Source organism: Candoia aspera, chromosome 17 (genome assembly GCF_035149785.1).
Source record: "Candoia aspera isolate rCanAsp1 chromosome 17, rCanAsp1.hap2, whole genome shotgun sequence".
NCBI lineage: Eukaryota > Metazoa > Chordata > Lepidosauria > Squamata > Boidae > Candoia > Candoia aspera.
The window spans coordinates 4,930,772-4,952,043 of NC_086169.1; the positions used below are offsets into that span (position 1 = coordinate 4,930,772).

A 21,272-nucleotide genomic window follows, 5' to 3' on the forward strand; every position below is an offset into this window, starting at 1 on the left:
ATTTTCATGAAAAATCATCTTTATAGCTCCTTGAAGAAGGTAACCAAAAACAGCTCAACACAATCCACACACCCTCCCCTGCAAACAATACAAAAATAATGAAAGGTACCTGTATCCCAACTTGCGTTGGTTTAATTCCTGAGATTCATGGAGAAGGTTTCAACACTTCCTTCTCCCCCTGGCAAGACATTTGAAATGGTAAAATCCCTCACTCTGCCGTTCTGTCCCAGTTGCAAGCGCTCAGATAGCTTGCTCTGAAAGAAACCAACCAACCAGCCAACCAACCACAGTTAATGCAGCCTTCAAGTCCTTTGGGAAATGTTTCTCTTGTCTGGAAGATGTTCCCTCCTCACTCCATCGTTTTCTTAATTGCTCTCCAAGTCTTTATGGATGCTTGGATTCCAGTAAGGGCCTTAGCACACCAAAGGTGCACAGACAGCACATGAAGGAGATCAGCTGATTCCTGGAGGAGGGAATGTCCTTGGTAGGAGAAACATCAGAGGGCTTCATGGCCCCCTGTCAGCTTATGGAAAAGCTCTTCATCCAACTTCTGGCTTCGGTCAGCTGTGCGGGTAGACAGGAAGATGTAACCACCAATGTATTCATGGACTGTCTTGCAGCCAGCAGAGATGCAGCTGAAAGCCACGTTGATGTGCTCGTCAAATTCTATGGCCACCTGAGGAAAGCAACATGTAAAGTGAGCTTTGAAACAGCTGGTCACCTGCAGTGCGTGTACACTGGTTGGCGGCGGGCAACTTGAGGAGCTGATGGTTGGTTCTCTTCAGGCCACCAATGTGGAAAGGAGAGCTGTTGGGGTTCCATCTAATACAAGGGCGGGGAACTTGTGGCCCTCCAGATGTGGCTGAATTAGAGTAGTCCCCAACAGTTGGCCACTGTTTCTGGGAAGGGGCAACGGACCCAACAGAATTCAAATCCGTTGAACGCCCCTCTCCTCCTCTTCCATGGCCTCACCTGGCGAATGTCCCAGTTGACATTCCATTGGCGCATGTTGCTGTACCGCCAAGTCTTCACCACGTCCCCAATGGTTAGGTCAATCCGGATCAGGCGGTTGTTGGCGATCCCCAAGATTTCGTCTTTCCTGCTGCCTTTGAACCTGCACGGCAAGCATGTGAGTGTGTTACGGTCATCCCACTTCCCATCCAGAGATGCTTCCTGGCTCAAAAGTGACATCTGGCCTTGCTTCCCTTTTTCTTAAGCCACAAAGCGCCAAACATCTGTGCCATGTCATTTTCAAGGATAAAATAGATGATAGGAGAGAGGGGGAACCTTCGTCAAACATGCAGATAGCACCCAGGGATGTATTTTCCAAGAAAGGGCTGCTACAAGGTTGTGGATGTGCTGTTTCTCTAGATGATTATTAAGTGGATATAGGGGGGAAAAAACCAATAAAGCAGTTTCCAAAAATGAAACGATGCAGAAGGACAAACGGTTGAGGGAACTAGATATATTTAGCCCCAAGAAGAGAAGACTTGGGGGGGAGGGGTACGAAAGGGGATATGATACTGTTCTCTATCATTTACGAATCCAGGACACAGAATACTCCACTATAGAAAGAGAAATCGGGAAATGCTTTGTAAACGCATGAGTGGTAAGACATAACCAAGAGAAGGTGTGTTCAGGGGCTGAACATCCAACTGTTGGGGATTCATGAACTTGGATTCTTGCCCTGGGCCTCGGATGGGATTTGAGGACCCCGAGGTCTCTTTTCCATTCCCTAATTTGGAAACCATCTCAGCTGTCCTCCTGATCAAGCTCCGTCCAGCTCCCCAAGATCAAGGAGGCAAGAGGTATGTAAACGGCAGGAAGTTTCCTCAAATGATAATCTTGGGGTGAATGTTGAATCTTGGAAACCACGAGAAGAATTTCCTTGCTGTCCATGAGATAAAGTACTGGCAGACTCACCTTCACTCTGCTGATTTCTTACCTCCCGTTCCTTTCCCCAAACTCTCACACCCCCTTGAGGAAGCCAACCCCCGTTCTCGGGAACAGCTGTAGGGAAACGGAGCCATGTCTTACCGGACCACGAAGTAGGAGATGCCAAAATCAGGGAGGGACTGCCATGCTTGTATGAATTTCATCTTGGTTTCCACGAGGGAGAGCTGAGAGACATTCTGATAGGCCTCTAGGATGCGTGGAGTCAACTGGGGACATTTGCAAACAAAGAGTTCAGAAGGAAACGGACGTGGGACGCCAAGTCCCTCCTTCTACCTGCGCTCGGGACACGCATGGAAGCTTCCAGGACAATGCAAAAATAGTGGAATTAAGAAGGAAAAAAACCACGCACGTGTGGAAATGTATTGTGTGTGCGCTATACTACTCTGTGCTACCACTGTAATGTGGAATTGGTTCTCATCGTCACTGGTAGCTTGTGCAAACATCTGGGACCATTGATGGGATATAAGAGGAGGCGGTGGCAGCGGCGGCAATGGTCAGGATAAGGATGACTTCACCACTGCCCTCCAAGCCACCAGAAGTGGTTGGATCCAAGAACCCTGTTCATTTCCCATAATCCTAACATAGCTTCCACCTTGGGCATTGTGGGAAATTAAAATGGTAGCCTGCCAACCAAGGTGAGGGTGAAAGATACCTGCTTAGGTTTGAACTTCTTCTGGTAGCGAGGGGACACAAGCCATTGGGCACCCTCCGTCTCTGCAGCAAGGGACATTTCTGGATTGGTCTTCTGTAACTTCAGGAAGGAAAGAATGTTCTCCTTTTCGGCTTGGTAGGATGCGTCCGCCATGGTTTTCCCCTTTGCTGCCAGCCTGCAGCCGGCCATCCAGCGGGCATATTGCTCCTCCTGGTTAAGAACAGGAGAAGGGGGGGAGAGAAAGATGCTTCAGCCATCCCCATAGTCTTATAATCCAAGCTGTCCACCAGTAGAATGGGTTGTCTCAGCATGTGGTGGGTTCTTCATCGGAGGTCCTGAAGCTCTGACCTCTGAGATGCTTTAGTTACATCCTGTACTTTAGGTCCAACATGGAACAAAGGTTGGACCCAGTGATCCATCCAAGTTTCCGCCCAACTCTGTGATTCTAAACTTGGCTTCCTCCCCCCCATAGCTTTGTCTCACTCACATCTGCACATCGCAGATGTACTTCGCTCATCCCATCAGGGGAAGGGACCAGCAACTTGATGCAGAACTTCTGGCCAGAGAGGTTGACATCTGGCACCACTTCACAGCCTGGAGTGGGGGAAAGAGAGAGATTAGAAACCCTTCAGACATAATGAGCTGTTCTGAAAATGACACGGCCTGTGGTCCTGCTAGCCCAAAGTTTCCAAGTGATGTTGGGCCCCGTCTTCCATCGTTTCCAACCCTTGGGCACTCTGGCTGGAAGCGATAAACACATTTGGAGAGACTCATTTGGAAACAGTCAACTTAGTGAACACGGTCTTCTCTGGCTGAGGACAAGTAGGCTCTTCTCCCGATCCTTTCAGCCAAAGAATTCAGGGGTTGCAACCAAGGCCTTTGGGAAACGAGTAGCCATTTGGGCTGCGCCCCCGTGGCCTTGATTGGTGAGGGACTCACCTTTCAGGTTGAGCTGTTGGACAGGCTCTCCCAACGCTTCCTCGGGGCTCTTGTAATATGAGATGGAAGTCTCTTTGAAAACCACCCAATACTGCTTATAACCTTTCAGGGTCAGCTTGCGGGGCCTGGGTGGGATAAAGAGGGGTGAACAAAACAGCAGGAGAATCATAGAATTGTGGAGTTGAAGGTCCAGCTCCACCATGTGCAGGAAAACAGACCATCCTCAAGAGGTGGCTGTCCAGCCTTATCTTATAGGTAGTCCTCACTTAACGACCACAATGGGAACTGGAACTTCGGTTGCTAAGCGAAGTGGCCATTAAGCAAATCCAACCTGAATTTACGATCTTTTTTACGGCAGTTGTTAAGTGAATCACCGTGGGTGTTGAGCGAACCACGTGGTCGTTAAGCAAATCACACGGTTCCCCATTGATTTTGCTTGCCAGAAGCCGACCAGGAAGATCAAAAACGGTGATCGCATGACCACGTGATGCTGCAATGGGGATGTTCATAAATGTGAACCAGTTGCCAAGCACCCAAATCATGACTCTGGGGACACTGCAATGGTCTTAAGTCTGAGGACTGGTTGTAAGTCAGTTTTTTCAGCACTGTCGTAAGTCCAAACCATCACTAAACAAATGGTTGTTAAGCGAGGACTACCTGTATAACCTCTGGAGATAGAGACTCCAGATCTGCTATAGGTCGTCTGTTCCCAAGTTGTACAGATCTTATCATCTAGGTAGCTTCAACTTATACACGTCATTTCTCATCCTAGTTCCTGTGGCTGTGGAGTATAGTTTTCTGTCATCTTCCCTATGTGCTGTTTTATGTGCCTGCGCACTGATATCATGTCTGCCCTCTGCCATCTTTCCTCCACAACTGAAGACCCCACGTTCCTACAGCCTGTCCTCATAAAAAAAATTGTGATGGTATCTCCAGAGGGTTGGAAAGAACCACCTTCTTCCTCCCTCTTAGCTTTCTCTCCAGCCCTGGCGTGTTCACAGCGTTGGACTACATCCCCAGTCTTCTGCAGCTACGCTGGGTGGGGATGATGGGCGTATGAGTCCAACCTCCCAGAACAGCATCAGCCTGGGAAGGTGCTGCTTTCGCTCAGGGCTGAAGGCCTGCTGCGAAAAACGAGCGTGGCATTAAAAGAAACCGTCCAGGCCCATTTCAAAACGGTGCATCCGTGCTCTTGGGAAGGGCTGACCTGAATATTCGGAGGTGATCCTTCAACTCCGGGATGGCTGTGAGACTGTCCTACAGAGGAGAGGGGGGAAAAACAGAGAAAAAAAGATTATTGTCTTTCTAGGTTACCTTAGGGTATAAATCGTTCCCTTTGGAAGCAGCTGATCATTGATGCACAGCTCAAACCACGTAAGGCTAAAATAAGCGGGGAAAGACCAGCAGCCATAATAGTGAAACCCAGTCGAAACAGAGAATCAGCATTTGGGCAAAAAGAAAATTGCAGCAAAACTGCATAATACAAAGACAGTTCGTTTCATTGTTTCTAAGAGTTGGCGCCACCGGGGGAAAAACAGAAGTGTTTCTTTCTCAAGACAGGGCTCTTAAGCTGCTGGAGGGGGAGAGTGGCTGAAAGCCATGGAAGGTACATGAAACGGTCTCTGCCCGAAAGAGGTTAGAGATAGTCCTCGACTTACGACCATTCGTTTAGTGACCATTCGAAATTACAATGGCAATGAAAAAAGTGACTTACAACCGGTCCTTGCACTTATGACCACTGCAGCGTCCCCGTGGTCACCTGATCAAAATTCAGGCACTTGGCAACCAGCACATATTTACGGCAGTTGCAGCATCCCAGAGTCACATGATTGCCATTTGTGACCTTCCTGGCCAGCTTCTGACAAGCAAAGTCAATGGGGGAAGCTGGATTTGTTTAGCAACCATGTGATTTGCTTAACAACTGTGGCAAAAAGGTCGTAAAATTGGGCATGACTCACTTAATGACCACCTTGCGTAACGACAGAAGTTCCAGTCCCAGTTGTGGTTGTAAGTTGAGGACTACCTGTACAGTCCAAAATTCAGTACAGGGAATGAGGGGAAACCAAGAAAATCTGGTGAAGTGCAGAAGAATGTGGAAGGGGTCCATTCAAAGATGCAACTTCCCAAAAGTCCTAAATTGGAGATTTTGGGGGGAGGAAGACTCCCCTTTTTTTTCTATCCAGTGCTTTTATTTGTGATTTCCTCCTTCCCCCTTGCATTTTCCTCCCGCAGTGCTGGCATTTAACACGTCCCTGCTTAACATATTCAAGACCTGTAGTGGGCAGGACCACTGTGCAAGGTGGGCGGGGCCATGCCACAAATGTAGCATTTTCTGGGGAGTTGTTGCTGGTCATTGACCGAATAAACTATCTATCTATCTATCTATCTATCTGGGGAGTTAAAATAAGGGAGGGGGAAAAGTGCATTCAGACTTGCCAGATTCTGGTACTGTAACCCTACGATAAAGGTCGTGTTAGTACTCATGGTCTGGACTACCGCAAAGGGCTGACCAGTCTTGCAGGTCTGAAAGCACTTCCCCCCTCCCCTGCTTTTACTTTCCAGAGAATGAGGGAGGCTCCCTTCCCTTGAGACGCTTTCACAAACTACATTCCTGCTTTGGACTCAGGTTTCTCTTCTCAGACCATTCTCTGGGCTGCAGCTCTTCCTCCTGTCTCCCAAGGTCATTCTCACATCCCATTACATCAGGCTAGAGATTATCCTACTATTATTTTAATGCTAATCATTAATTAATATTAATCCAATGATTAATGCTAATCCTTGGTGTTTTTTTAACTTTTTTTTTAAATAACTTGGGAGTTATTTAAAAAAAATTCTAAATTTAATTTTTTTAAAAAAAATTTAAAAATTTAAAAATAGAATTGGGGAGGGGGGGCTAGTTGGATGGGTTAGAAACGGTCCTGACTGCTACGGGGACATTCAAAGATGGAGAGAGGCTTATCGTGCCTCGGTGAGTGGGAAGAGCGGAGCTTTGGGTCCTTACCAAAATACTTGGAGCTGGGGACGACCCTTCCAGTTTGACCTCCAAGTTGGCCAGAGCTTTGTCTAAGTCATCAAGGCCAGATTCACTGGACTGCTCCACAGGGGTGGCATTCAAGGACAGCTGGTTGATGCGATACTGGAATAGAGCACACGAAGAAGCTTAGTGTTCACCGTGTGTGTGATGCTCAGGTCCCAGGCAAGGTTCCCCCGCCCCGAGGCACTGGACGAGTATCGGTAATCTCCACGGCCATTTTGGGGGGGGGGGAGCATTACCTGCAAGGCAGCAAAAACGATCATCTCTTCCTCGGTGCTGTCTGTCTCTTCCAGCAGCACCGCCCAGCGGGCCTGTTCGTACAGCTGGTTGATCCTGACAGCGTCGTACTGCAAGGAAGGAAAGTGGGTGGCTGAGCGGCAAAACCTGCCTCAAATTTCACCTCTGTTGCCGATGCCAGAAATTCAGAAGCTTGGCCTTCTCTCAAGGAGCAACGCAACCCACCAAACTCTAGAAAAGGGTTATGCACATGTGAAAATAACGATGATCGTGAGGTCAAGACCTAAAAGAGGAGAAGTCCAAATGTCGCACCGTTGTGACTGGGGGAGATTCTCCTTTTTCCACCTCACGTAAATGTAGGGGAAACGTTTGCAGGAAATAAATATTTGCCGTTCTGCAAAGGAGCTTGATGACTCATTGACGTTTCTCAGCACAGCTGAACCATGCGCTTTCTGTTCCCTTTCAAAAGGAAGTTTTCCACTAAGCATTTTTTTTTCCTTTGAGACATTCCTCACACCCTCCCCTGGCAACCGAGAGAGGGAGATGGTGAAAAATCAAGTCCTGTTTGACTGAAGACAATAATCTAGAAATGGGTGGGAAATTTTGAAAGCAGTTTTCAAAGAAAAAGAAAAACCACACACACATAACAAATTGCCCCACAAGGGGGCATTTCCCTATAGTCAATGCTGAAATCCAAATACGTGCTTCAAAACAAAATGTATGAATGTTTTAATGTTTTCCTCCCTGGTCATGAGGACTAGAAGCGTTCAAAACATCCCCAAAGAACTAGTATAGGTAGTCCTCGCTTAATGACCACAATGGGGATGAATTTTGGTTGCTAAGTGAAGTGGTCATTAAGCAAATCAACCTGATTTTATGACCTTTTTTGCAGCAGTTGTTAAGCAAATCACCGTGGGTGTTAAGCAAACCATGTAGTCATTAAGCAAATCACATGCTTCCCCATTGGTTTTGCTTGCCAGAAGCTGTGCAGGAAGGTCGAAAATGGCAAACACGTGACCATGGGATGCTGCGATGGTCATAAACGTGAACCAGTTGCCAAGCGCCCAAATCATGATCATGTGACCATGGGGATGCTGTGACGGTCATAAGTGTGAGGACCGATCGTAAGTTGGTTTTTTGACACCATCCTAAGTCCGTAAACGAATGGTTGTTAAGCGAGGACTACCTGTAGTCAGATCCTTGACTTGGTTGGTGATTGATTGATCCTAGATTGCAGCAACAGTTATGCCTTAGATAACGGGTGAAGGTGAGGGAATATATTTCAGGCGTAAATTGCCCAAGCCATGGGGGAAATACCTGCTACGTGCCTGAAGACACTGACCTTGGGTTCCAGATTAAAAAAACTGTAGTACTTGAATCGCAGCCATAAACACTCCTGCTCTTTTACTTCTTGCTGCAGCAAAGTACGGGATGAATCCAGCCACCTGAAAAAGAAAGAGCAATGAAGATTTGCTAACGTAAGTGACCCCCTTAAAACTTACTAATGTGTCTCCTGCATTGTCTCTCTACTGCAGTGCCTCTCAACCTTGGCCGCTTGAAGATGGGCGGACTTCGATTCCCAGAATTCCCCAGCCAGCCTCTAAAGTTCCACAAAGCCCCATGCCCAAGCCTGGGCTGTATAAGATAATCATACAGCTAGGTATAAATTCGCAGACAGCTCCAGTGTTCCAGGGGTCTCTTAGACACTATTGTTAGAAAACTATAAAGGGATGGGGAAGATTTGGCTGACAGTGGGAGGCGTTTAGAGGCGGAACCTTTTGGATTTCATTCCGCGGTTCCCCTGCAAGCACTGGCCTGTGATGCCAGCATGGGATAAGACGGATCCTTTTAAGTTTATAAAAAGGAACATTTATTGAAAAAATAGAGCCTCCGTATTCAGAGCAGTATAGCTTGAATTATCAGCAACAGGGGAGGGCAAATGGCGAGGAATCCAACATCTAGTTGGGAGCACCGGAGGTGGAATGCAGGGCAAGATGGGTTTCGTCATCCTCAAGTTGGGATGGGAATTGTGATTCAAGAAATCAGGATTTTGCCAGAAAACCCGAATTAGGTTCTCGCAGATTGCATGGACATCCAATTATATTCCTCCAAAAAAGCCCTGCTCACCTGCTGTTGATCTTGGTCTTTTCAACAAGGGATCCCGGCCGGTGCATTCGGACAATCTGCTCAGGAGTCAGGCTAGTTTGGCTGACCGAGAGCATCCTATAGCAGGCCTCGGTTTCAGCACTGTCTGAAAAGTGAGCTGGCATGCCCCGGAAAGGCTGTTGCTCTGCACCTGGGATTAAAAGGGGACGGAGAAAAGGTCACGAGGAGGGCAGGTCAGTGGCTGGCCCCAGATAATCCTGGTTTATCCAGAGGCACGCAACATTCACAGAGTCTGCCAAACCCACATGTGGTTTATTTGAAGCCACACACCATTCACCCATCCCACTCTGCCAAACCCAAATAAACCACATGTGGGTTTGGCAGGCTCTGTGAATGTTGCGTGCATGGTTTGTGGCTTAGCGTTATGTGCAGATCAGGCACCGTGGGGGGTTGTCCAACAAACCTTGTTTAAAACAAACTGTAGCTTAGCACAGGGTTCAGTATAAGTTGAGGAAAAAGCTTAAAGCACATTGCAGTAAACCTTCCTGTAATTTAAGACTAGCTCTGGGATGATAGTAAACAAGGTTTGACACTTTTCTGTGTGACACCCCTATACAGGTAGTTCTCGACTTAGGACCGTTCATTTAATGACTGTTTGAAGTTACGATGGCACTTACAGCCATACCCTGCAGCCACGTGATCAAATTTGGGGTGCTTGGCAACTGGCATGTATTTACGATGTGTCCTGGGGTCACTTGATCGCCATTTCCAACCTTCCCAGCCGGCTCCTGACCGGCAAATCAACTGCGTGATTCACTTAACGACTATGTGATTCACTTAACAACCGTGGCAAAAAGGGTCATAAAATCAGGTGTGACTCACTTAACTGCCTTGCTTAGCAATGGGAGTTCCAGTCCCAACTGTGGTCATAAGTCGAGGACTACCTGTAGCTATTTGACAGCAAATATCATCCCGCCACCGCCACCCCTGCCCTCTTTCTCCATGAATAAGTTCCCAGTCCTTTCATTTGCTCTTAGTCTCCTGATCGTAACTTCCCTTCCTCTGAACTTTTGCCAATTTCTGTGAATCCTTCAATCCCTTCTAGGCAGATGAAAAGAAACAGGAGTACCCCTTTCTGCTCCTCCAGCAAATCCCCCCAGATTTGGAGGGCGCAGCTAAATGACGTCATAAACCTCCCTAGGCTGGAAGTTCACACTTTTAGCATACGTGCATGTGACACACACACAGCTGTGAGGCCCTCACTTGCTGGCAGCCGTACGCTGGTCAAGTCGTAGCTCTGAGTGGCCGTTTCCTCTTTCTCCTTCGGCTTCCGTTTGTCTTTCTCCGGCGCACGCAGCAAGGACAGCTCTTCCGGGTGACGGATGGCTGCAAGGGGGACAGGACTCAGCTTCTCGAAAGTGGGGTTGTTGCTGGACCCAGACTAATCATGGCTGGAGACAGGCAAGGTTGGCATCTGAAGGGGAAGGCTGGTTTACCCATTTCCTAGCCCTCCTCCCCAAATTTATTTATTCCTTTCTTAGATTTATACCCCACCTTCCATACAGGCGCTCCAGTCAACCTACCCTGCCCTCCCTCTCCTTCCCCCCACAACAACAATCCTGCGAAGTAGGCTGGGCTGAGAGAGACCCACCATCCCAAAGTCACCCCATGAGCTTTCATGGGTCGAGAGTGGGGTGGAACCTGGATCTCTCCACCCTTCGTCCAGCATTTTTGCCACTGCACTGCACCAGCTCTCTTACGATCCCTTCCTCCATGATTGGCTCATGATCTTGAACCTGGAGTGCTTTGATTTCTAATCTGGAACTCCGCATTTTCCAGAGGATCTTAACCCTTTTAAATGTCTGTGGCCCTCTCCGTCGTAGCTAAAACCCTGAGAAAGGAGACTAGCTATCTGCTGGTTAAGAATAGCCAGGGCAGAGAAGGAAAAACCAGCAGTTTGCAACCTTCCTCTTTTCTGGACAAAAATTTTGTTGACAATTTTAAAAAAAGCAGCTGCTGTTCTGTGTTTGCAACTAGTCACCCAATGGTCCAGTCTCTGGAGATGCTAAAGAAGTGGGTTTGACCATACTGTATCAGGGGCCTTTTGGACAGATATCAAAATTGTTCAACAACTACAGACATGGTTGCTTTTATGCAGTAATATCCTATATTTCTTCCATTATGGAATGAATTACACAACTGACGATGGAAGCTCAAATTTCTAAGCTTTTGCTCATCTAGGCCAGAATGACTCAGGAACGTAGGGAAATGTCTTTTACCACAATGGATTTTTATCTATGGTTTATTGAACAAGCCTGGGCAGATCTAGAGCCAGTTCATCCAATAACTACTTTGCTTTCGTCTACCAGCACCCAAAAAGAATAGGCAAGGAGCAGCACAAATCAGAAATAAGCCTGGATTCTTGGCACAGGCACAACGAGCCAGGGTTAAAACAAGCAAGGTTTCAGAAACCAAATAGCAGCTTAATACCAAAAAAACGATCTGTGATTTATTTCCCACATCGTGCTAAGGCAAAAGAAAGTTCCCGTATCATCTTTTGACTGGGTGAAGAGCAGAGTGAGGTCAACTGACCCTGTCAACTAACTCTCAAAGGTTCAGTTTAACTCTTACTTAGGGTTAAAGTAACTCCATTCAGTTCAAGTTGTGGGAACACCAGAAATCATTCCATTGCCCCACTTTGCCTACTTAGTCCTCCCAGACAAAGAGCTGGAGAGAAAGAGTGGCCCAGAAAGCAAGTCTCTCCTCAGAACTCCCTGCCAAAGCCGGGCTGCTCAGGTCAAGACTCCCAAATGCTGATTGGCTGCAGTGGCCAAGCTCCGCCTACCAATGCCTGCCTGGCCCATGGGGAGGGAGCCAGTGATGTCATGACTGCAGCTGATCAGGTGCCATCTGAGATCTGATCTAAGGCAATTAAGCATCTTGGGGGCACAGCAGGCAAACTGGACGAGGGAGGTGGGCAGGCCTGGCACCGCGGATGCTGATCTTTTCCAAGAGTTCAGTCCTGGATCGAAGCTGGGACTTTCTATGTGGGGTCTGTGCCACCAAATTAAGCTTTCCCCCCAATTTAGCAAGGTAGCGTATTGTCACCTTGCAGTACAGCTGAGCTGCCCCTCTCTGCACCAAGCTACTCTTTTGATGCCAAACCCAAAACTTTGGATGATGCTCCCAACTCACCAAGTAGCCTGCAGATGTCACCTACGGTGCGGAAGACGGGCTGGGCAAAATTGGCTCTGACCCGGACGCTGCAACGGTTCGGCAGGAAAAGGACCACCGGTTTGTGCTGGGGCGTGAAGTGGAGTTTGGCGTCAGCCAAAATCCCGTATTTATCCAGGCTCCAGTTTGTCTTCAGGAGCCAGCGTTTCTTCTGCTCCCACCACAAGGCGTGATCTGACCAGTCCCTCTGAAGTTCTGGAGAAAGGAGACAGAAAGGGAGACCACGTCTGATTGGAAAAGCAAAGCTGCAGGCCAAGTGCCCACCGCTGGCAGCGTTTTGACCCTGCTCTTTGGCCCAAGCGACTGCTGAAATGGCACAGGTGAGGTAGGAATGGACATGATGTCCCTTGGGTAACCGTCAGTCTAAAATACAAAGCAATGCAATGCTGTCTTCTGAGCTGAGACACATCTCAAGAGGAAAGAGAGCTGAGGAGGGAAGAGGAAAAGACAAACCCGGAGACAAGTTCCTAAAGTTGATCATTTTAAAACTAATGAGCGGCTCTCTTAGGAAAAAAAAAACTGAGGAAGCCAAGGAATCTAATAGAGCTGATCTCGGCAGACTCAGCAGAGAGGCATTGCACTCATCACGTTAAAGCACAGTGATTTGTAACTACCTTTCTCCAGCTGTGTGCCTTCCCAATGGGTGAGAACTGCAACCCCCAAGACTGTCAGTCAGCCTAGCTTTTAGCTGAGGAAAATGCCAGAGAAATAATTGTTTTCTGTTTGGGAGAGAGGAACAAGTAACTGAAAGAGTTTTCCAGTTTTTTTCCCCTTTCAGGGTGGTGCTCAAAGACTATTAAAATAGACCAAAAAAATTTAAGGAACTGCTAGAAACAGCTGACTTCCGGGCCTGGCTATCATTCTCTGGGGTGTAAACAAGTAGTATCTGCCCCTGTGGTTTCAGGACAATGTTTTCCATTGCTTATCTGGATAATGCAAGGGTCCCACAAGAAGGGAGGGTCTGGCCACAACTCCTGAGCTGAGTCACAGCCCTTCTTCTCCCATGCTTTCCTTTTTTTGTACCAGTGGTGGCTTCAGGAAGGAGGCAAATTTGATGATTTCCCAGCCCCGCCGCCACTTGAGGGGGCTTCCAATTGGGGCATTATTTCAATTTAAAAAAAAGAACCTAGGGTATAATATTCCAGATACCTACCCTAATGTGCATTTTACATTCAATCCTTCTACCTATAACCAGGGACAGTTGTGTCACTTCCCAAACGGAAAGTTATACAACCTTGTTTCTGGTCTTCCGGGTTGCCAGAATGTCTAGCTGGATTAGCGATGACCTCGGTTGAAAAGAAAGTGGGGGGAAAAAAGGTAATACTGATCTGAAGGGTTTTTCATCTGAAAAGACTTTCTGAGTTTCATTTGCAGCCCTTCATTAGGTTTTTAGTTTGTGCTGCCTCAAGATGAAAATAAACAAAAAGTAGGGTGAAGTCTCCATCCTGAAGACAGATAATGAACAATTTAACTTTCTTTCACTTACAAATTTATTAATTGTAATCCCCGCGCTTTCACAGCTACATCGTGGGTTGAGAAATCTTAGAAGAAATCAGAACTGTTAAAATTGCTTAGAGCAGTGTTTCTCAACCTTGGCAATTTTAAGATGTGTGGACTTCAACTCCCAGAATTCCCCAGCCAGCTTTGCTGGCTGGGGAATTCTGGGAGTTGAAATCCACACATCTTAAAGTTGCCAAGGTTGAGAAACACTGGCTTAGAGGTTATGAAAATCAATCTTCAATGGGGTCTCACAATGGCATTCTCGTCCAGAACTCTGAAAACTCTTAAGGCCACTACAGTTCACGAGACACACTCATATTTACATTCACACATGCAGAGAAAGTGCCTTTCCTTATCATGGGGAACCAGGTGCTTCCAGGTAGTCCTCAAGTACGATGTGAAACAACAACTTTATTCCTTGCCGGTCCCCATTTCCCAGTGCTCAAAGATAACACTGCCACTGGACAGGGAGGCTCCACTTAACGAATGGTTCTCGATAGACACTATATCCTTCTTTCCTCCATAAACATTCCCAGTCCTCTTTCAAAGACGCTTGCTGAGATTACTTTATTGCTTTTTAAATATAGAGTTTGGCTAAAATGGGGGGGGGGGCTGGCCCCAAAGTCACTCAATAAGAGCGGGGTGTTGAGTCCGCTTCAACCACTGGGTGTTTAGCTGCAGCCGTTTTCAGATGCCCGAGATTTGACGGGGCAAGACTTCCCAGTTTGAAGACATTGCTTTTTGGGAAAGTACCTGAATATCAGTGGAAGAAAATGCCCCGATAAACTTACTTAACTTGTCCGCAATCTGTAACATGATGCCTCCTATGTGCAGGTCTCCGGTGACTCGGAGCGTGATAGGATCCGCGTCAGGCCCCAGGTCCTCCACAAAGATGCTGAGCTCCCAGGAGTCGTCAATGTACTCCCCGCTTGCCGTTTTTATTCCAGCCATGGCGGTCCTTAATGGAGTAGGAGAGAAGAACAAAGTGTGAAGAGGTAGTGTAAAAGAACGAGATCTCTGACGGATCAGTCTTGTGAGCTTCAGTGTGAAATTAAAGCTGGACAAGCAGCCCGTGCCCTTAGTAGTACAGCATCCTCATGAAGTCAAGTCAGAGCGAAGGCTTCTTGCCCTCGCTCTGACTGAGCTTTGGGATCTAAACCCAGAGATTTAGGTGACATTTGGTGCCAATGCAGAACGAGGGCTTGTTTTGACACCTTTTGGGTTAAGAGAACCAAAACAGCCAAAACAGAACTCTCCACAGCCAAAATCAGTAACGTGCACAGAGAGGATACCGCCAGGAGTCGGGTTCGCAAAGCCATCGCCTTCAGGTTTATGTGAAGGCCATTGTGGTCCAAATCCCACACAACTAACCGAGGAGCCAGGAAATCACATCCGAAGGGGACGGATCCCATGCAAACGCAGAGAAATTCTATCCATTAAATCCCGGGGAGGCAAATGGATTGCTGTGGCCAAACACCTCACCTTATCTTTGTTTTTCAAAAATGTTCTTTTAATTAAAAAGGAGGATGAGGAGGAGGAAGAGGAGGAAACTGGCATGCTGCAAGGTAACGGTCCCCTTCCAGCCTCCCCTTTCTTCAGAAGAATGACCCCCACGGGGTGCCTAAGCAGGCTTACAAAATAAGAAGCAGATGATGCTTAATGCTGTCCTTGGAACGCCTTTGGAAAAACAAGACAAATTTGCGCCGGGTTAATCGAGAGCACTTGGGGGGGGGGGCTAGGAGGGCTGGCAGAGAGCCCCCTTGGCAATTTGCCCTGGCTGCTCTGGGACTGGGTGCCCCCTTACCCAGCGCAGCAGCCGTTTTGTGAGCGTGCCCTCGGCAGGGTCTCTAAATGCCAAACGTGCCTCTCCATTCATCGCCCACCCTGGTGTTCAGAGGCAGATGCCTCGCACGTTTTAAGCCAGCCAGCCGTCCCCAGCACTGCAGAAAGCCCTCTGCAGAGGGCCCCATCCTGCTACGGCCGAGAACGGCTTGGAGAGCGGGAAGCATCCGTGGGATCCTTCTGCCAGTCCCCCCTCGAGCAAATCAGGAAGGGCAGGTGGGCAGACTGTCGCTGCGTGGGGCTGCGAGGTGCCTCGTAAAGTTCAGAGGGACTCTGGCCTGAAATCCAGACAGCTGAGGCCACTCACATATTGGACAAAAGGATGATTCAGCTCCAGGAGGAAGAGAGTAGAGATTCTTCCCCATCTGCCGAATTCTGCCATTGCACAAGCCAGAACTTGCTTCTGAGCAGCTAAGAAAATTGACCAACAGCCGCAGGGCTGGGTTCCCACAGCACACAGCATCCCACCCCTGTAAATCAGGGGGCGACCCGGTTCGTCACGGGTTTGCAAGCCGAGACTGCCGCAGTGCCAAGCCCCCCGCCCTGCCTCTGGGCTGCCGTGAGGAAGATGCCGAGCTTCTCTGTGGCTGGGGATCCCCCAGATGGGCACAAATGCCAAATTTCTGGTCTTCTCCTGTCTGAACAGTTCCTCCTGCCCCCAGCTTTAACTTCTCCCCCTGCTACAATATGGCTGGATGGGTCCGGACACTCCCCACTTGGCCAAACTCTCTGGTTAATGGAAATAAGGGGGTGTTGATTTTAAACCCATGGATCTGAGTTTCTTCCATGAAAGGCATTGAAATCTGGGAAACGGTAAGAACCCAGCCTCTGAGCTTTGGTCGTTTCTGCTGGAAGTGACTCAGACAGCTTGTAAAGGAGGACGGGCTTCGTATTAGTCATTTGAATTTTTCATAGGAGTGCCGCAGACTGAATGCACCTAGCTCATTCTACCTACCTTCAAATCGCTCCCCCACCAGCTTCAAGACGGCCTTTCTACTCAGTGAATCTGCGTTTTTGCTCAGCACCGGCCCACCAAGCAGGACCCCGCGCAGCAGAGGAAATGTGCATTTATCTCGCAAGATGGCTGCCACGGTAAATATATTTGCCACGGCCGTAAGCGTCCCAAACATTTTCACCCCCGTGCTCGGCATCTTCGCCCTCTTCCCCGCTCAGCAGCCCGCCTGATGCTTCTGAGGTTTTGAAAGCAGCCCCCCACCCCATTTGCTAGCCCTCCCCACCAAGATCGGGCATCCGGAGGGTAAAGTGCTGCTGAACATGGAGGCTCTGTGGAGGGTGCTGGGGCAGAATCCACCCTTCTGCCTTCTGAAAAGGGCCCCGAGAAAACGGGCAAGGGTGGGTGGTTCGTGTAAGGCAGCAAGGATGAAAATCAAGATCAAAATCTGGAAACGAAGTACTGTGACCAAGCCTTCCTGCCTTGTTTAGTTTCCTAAGGGGCATGGCAAGTGGTTCAACAGAGGGAGCTTGCCTAGAAAGCAAGCAGAGAAACCACCCTGGTTTTTTTTTCCCCGCAAAAGAGAAACAGTTTGTATCAGAGGAGGGAAAAGCGGACGTACCTTCACTGCTTTGGTCTCCACCAGACCCTGGCCTGGCTTCGAAAGCAAGTCTCCCCCGGGGATCCGCCGCTGGACTTTTGTTCGGACCCGCCTCCCCGGCAGGTCTTTCCCCAGTTTAGGGCGTATTCTCCGCACCCCCCGCTTTGCAACTTCCTCCCCGCGGCCTCTGTGACCCAGAGCACATTTGCAGCGGCAGAGGCGTTGAGTCAAGCATTGCTAAGCCCCCGCCGAGCACTGGGAGGGGCACGTTTCAAAATTATTGCTCTCCTGGGCGCAGGTCTAAGCCATCACTGGCTGCAGGGAGGTCCACAGGCGCTCCCGTCTTACCAACCTCCCAACACATCACCACCCGCCTCCCCAGCAGCGAAAGGGGAATTTATGCTTGTTCTTTTTCTGGCAAACGGGGAATGCCTGGTGCCTGAGCTACAAAGAAATGCGTTAAGGACAAAAAAAAAAAAAGACCTGATTGTGTGAATTCCAACTTTAGAAAGGGAAATTCTGGTTTTTGAATGTATTTCCCCGTGACCCCCTTCTCTGCCTTTTGTTCTGGAATACAGTCAAATTCCTGATGGATAAAGGAGGTGACTGACTCGAGTACCACAGGCACCTTCATCCATTTTTCCTGTCTCTGTGTGTGAATTCACTATTTTGCTGCTTTGTACACCATTAAGATCTAGAAATTGGGTTTATTTAAAAAAAACTACAACCCTGCCCTTTCAGGATGCAAGTTCACAGGAAATACCAACTTCTCAACTAGCTGACACATTTAAGGCAGGAGAAAAATAGCTCTTTATTTTCACATCCGGTAGCAGCGTCGGTGCGCCTTTTGTTCTGAAAGTCGTTCCCAGCGTTTTTAAATGCTTTTCACTGAGATACTGTTTGACTGAAGAGCAGTGGAAGCCTGTTAAGAGTCCCCCCCTCCCCGCATGTAGCAATAATGAAACAAAACCCAGTTAGTTTTTTTTGCAAACGTTTGACAACCATTTCTCATCTTTAGGGTTGCAACGATAGGCTCGAAAGGGCCAGGAGAAGTCCTGGTAGATGTTTCGGAGTCTCGGGGGTGGAATAAAATTGAAAGAAGGTCAAAGGACCTTTTAATTTAATCTGTCTCCTTGAGCCAATTTGGTGTAATGGTTAAGGCACCGGGCTAGAGACCAGGAGTTTGAGTCCCGCCTTGGGCCAGTCACCCTCTCTCAGCCCTAGGAAGGAAGCAATGGCAAATCACTTCCAAAGAACCTTGCCAGGAAAACTGCAGGGACTTGTCCAGGCAGTCGCCGGGAATCGGACACAACTGAATGGATTAAAAAAAATAAGTCTCCTAGAGTAACAAGCCCAAAATAATCACATATAACAAAGTGGTCCTCTGTGTTACGGATTCATGCAAATTGTGGCCGTTTTAAGCTTGCTGTCCTCGTAACCTGGTTCCTGCGGAGTGGCTAAAGTTTGGAATAACAAAAAAGCTTGGCATCTTCCCTGCATCGTGATGGGACTCCCAGCCCCTGCTCACGTGTTGGAGCGGAGGGGGTACAAGCGGGAATTGGCCCGGTGATTCTTCTTCATGTGGGGTGTGCTTCCCAGCTCGACTTGTTTTGAAGCACTAAGAAACGGCGGCTTATTCCTTGAGACGCTGGGGAGGAAAGACATCCCAACGGACTTTACCTCCATCCCTGGCACTTCGGTCTCTTAATTAAATAAAATCGAAGTCTGTAGGGTGGGACCTCCAAGCACAGGGCAGTTGTGGCCCCGAGTTACTCTAATACTTTTTACTTTAGCAAGCATTGTTAGTTCACTCAACACGTGCAGAGTTGGGCCATTTGATCAACGTTCTCTTTACGCAGGTCAGCGTCTCTATGCATTCTTTCTTCATGCCTTTCAAACAGTGGCCCTAAGGTTCGTATGAATGATAGTCTAAATCGGCGTTTCTCAACCTCAGCAGCTTGAAGATGTGTGGACTTCAACTCCCAGAATTCCCCAGCCAGCATGTGTGGACTTCAACTCCCAGAATTCCCCAGCCAGCATGTGTGGACTTCAACTCCCAGAATTCCCCAGCAAACATGGCTGGCTGGGGAATTCTGGGAGTTGAAGTCCATGCATCTTCAGGCTGCCAAGGTTGAGAAACACTAGTCTAAGCCATTGGGAATTTGGTTAAAGATGGCCGTTGCTGTCCTGCTGGTTTAATGTGAGTAAGCAGATCTTCATCCGCTTCCCCTTTTTTCGGAGGAAAAGGGCAACGCGGTTACTGCGTGCCTGCTTGCTCTGTCACAGGATGGGTGGATCTTGGCCTTGCCTTTACCCACTGTCGCAACTGGAATTTCTCCAGCTGAATGGGGGGCGGGGGGAGAGAAGTGCAAAAACAGGAGCCATGAACACTTCTCACAGAAGCATTGCCAGACGTGCAGCACGTGAACCCTTGGGGGTCAACATTGCCTCATTCAAATCTGCCTGTCACAGACACCTCACCCACAGTCTGGGTTCTTCTGGGTATTTTTATTTGTTTAAATGATTCACACGGCTGCCCATTTCACGGCAAGGGCTCTGGGCAGTGGACATGGATTAAAACAGACAATTAACAGTCCAAATAACTACATGTAGTCCTCGCCTTATGACCACAATAAGGACCAGAAAATTTGCCGTTAAGCAGTGTGGTCATTAAGCAAGGCATCATGTGACCTCACTCGATTTTGCACTTTTTGCAGCGGTTAAGCAAATCGCTGCGGCTATTAAGTGAATCATATGGTCGTTAAGCTAATTACATGGTTTCCCCATTGACTTTGCTTGTTGGAAGCTGGCTGGGAAGGTTGCAAGTCGGGATCACGTGGCCCCAGAACGCTGCAACCGTCATAAATACATGCCAGTTGCCAAGCGCCCTAATTCTGATCGTGTGACTGCTGGGACACTGCAACAGTCCTAAGTGTGAAGACTAGTCACAAGTCACTTTTCCCAGCGCCGTCGTAACTTTGAACAGTCGCTAAATGGATGGTCATAAGTCAAGGACTATCCATAACGTTCAAGGTTGCTGAAATCACTTGTACTACATTAAAAGCAGTAAAAGCCAACCCACCAGTCTCAAACATCTGGGGAAACAGCCAGGAGAGGCTAACAGGGCTGGGGCTGGCTGCAGTGGTAGAGATTGCTGGAAATAAGTCTTCACCAAGTCATTAAGTGGCGGAGATGCCACCTTATCCTCCTCCTCCTTTCTGGGGAACTGTTGCTGTGAACTGACTCGGAAGTTGTCTTTTTTGCTCTGCTTTCCTGATGTCTTTCACCAGCTCAGTGGCAGGAAGTGACACCCTCACTCTGAATGGGCTTTTTGACAATGCCATGTCCTCACTCAGTATCAGGAAGGAGAATGTAAACCTATCTTTACTCTTCTGGAGCCTGGGGGGAAATAGCCAAGAAAAGAAAAAAAATGTTGCTGCGAGTTAAAGGACAAGGACAGAGAGCGGACCGCAACGTTGTGTTCCCCAAGGAAGGACTGGGCTTTGGTTTCAGCACAATTAGATGCCATCACTCTCTCTTAGCCTTTAACTGCTTGCTCTCAATTCAAGCCTGGCATTAGCCACTGATTCGAGAGAGCAATGAAAAGGCTTGGGTTGGGGAATGCTACAGCCTGCCTGGAAGACCTCCAGCCAGGAATAATCTGGGACATTAATATTTCGGTCTACAGCCAAAAATTGGCCAGTGCAAATGAAATCAGCATGCATCAGCCGAGCAGCAACTGTCAGAAACCAATAACCTCCCAATTTATTGATTTCCAACAGTCTGGTGAGAATCAAGTCCTTCCAGGAAAGGAGGCAGCAGGAAGAAGCGGGAGAAAAACTGAACACACCACCTTAAAAGACGCAAAGTCTAATTTAAGGAGCCTGAAAATCAAGCCACCTGCAGCTACAGCCTACATTCAAAAAGGGCGAGAAATGTAGCTGTTACAGAGGAATATGAAACACAGGGTTTTCCGCAACACGCAAGCCACTGGCTGCAATTCCACAGAAATGGAAGACGTCCTGGTGAGCGGATTGCACCCGTTTGGAATGCTGATGCAACATTTCCAGACTGCATGCCCTTGCCCCAACACTTTTAGTCATGCTTTGATGAAGTCTTAGGAAGCTTAAAAAGATGATTAAAACCTTCCAGCAGCCAGACAGGACAGAAATACTTCAGGGTTGTGCATTTGTTCTTGTTGAATGCAGGGAAGGGGGCA

At 48.2% G+C, this 21,272-nt stretch overlaps 1 protein-coding gene across 2 annotated transcripts; it reads right to left on the minus strand.

Moving 5' to 3' along the window:
* Window position 1: 1 nt before the first annotated feature.
* FERMT3 (FERM domain containing kindlin 3) lies at window positions 2–17,091 on the minus strand. Of its 2 annotated transcripts, XM_063317180.1 has the most exons (15): window positions 17,075–17,091; window positions 14,450–14,616; window positions 12,120–12,353; window positions 10,188–10,310; window positions 8,946–9,114; window positions 8,161–8,263; window positions 6,821–6,928; window positions 6,549–6,683; window positions 4,755–4,804; window positions 3,548–3,672; window positions 3,096–3,202; window positions 2,609–2,818; window positions 2,038–2,162; window positions 973–1,114; window positions 2–676 (listed from the first exon to the last, which is right to left on the minus strand). In XM_063317180.1, exons 2-15 carry the CDS (start codon window positions 14,607–14,609, stop codon window positions 497–499), a joined length of 1,971 nt encoding a protein of 656 aa, XP_063173250.1. In that variant the 5' UTR covers window positions 14,610–14,616; window positions 17,075–17,091; the 3' UTR covers window positions 2–496. The 2 variants fall into 2 exon arrangements, with proteins under 2 accessions (XP_063173250.1, XP_063173248.1); XM_063317178.1 differs by lacking the exon at window positions 17,075–17,091 and having other exon boundaries at window positions 14,450–14,668.
* Window positions 17,092–21,272: the final 4,181 nt, after the last annotated feature.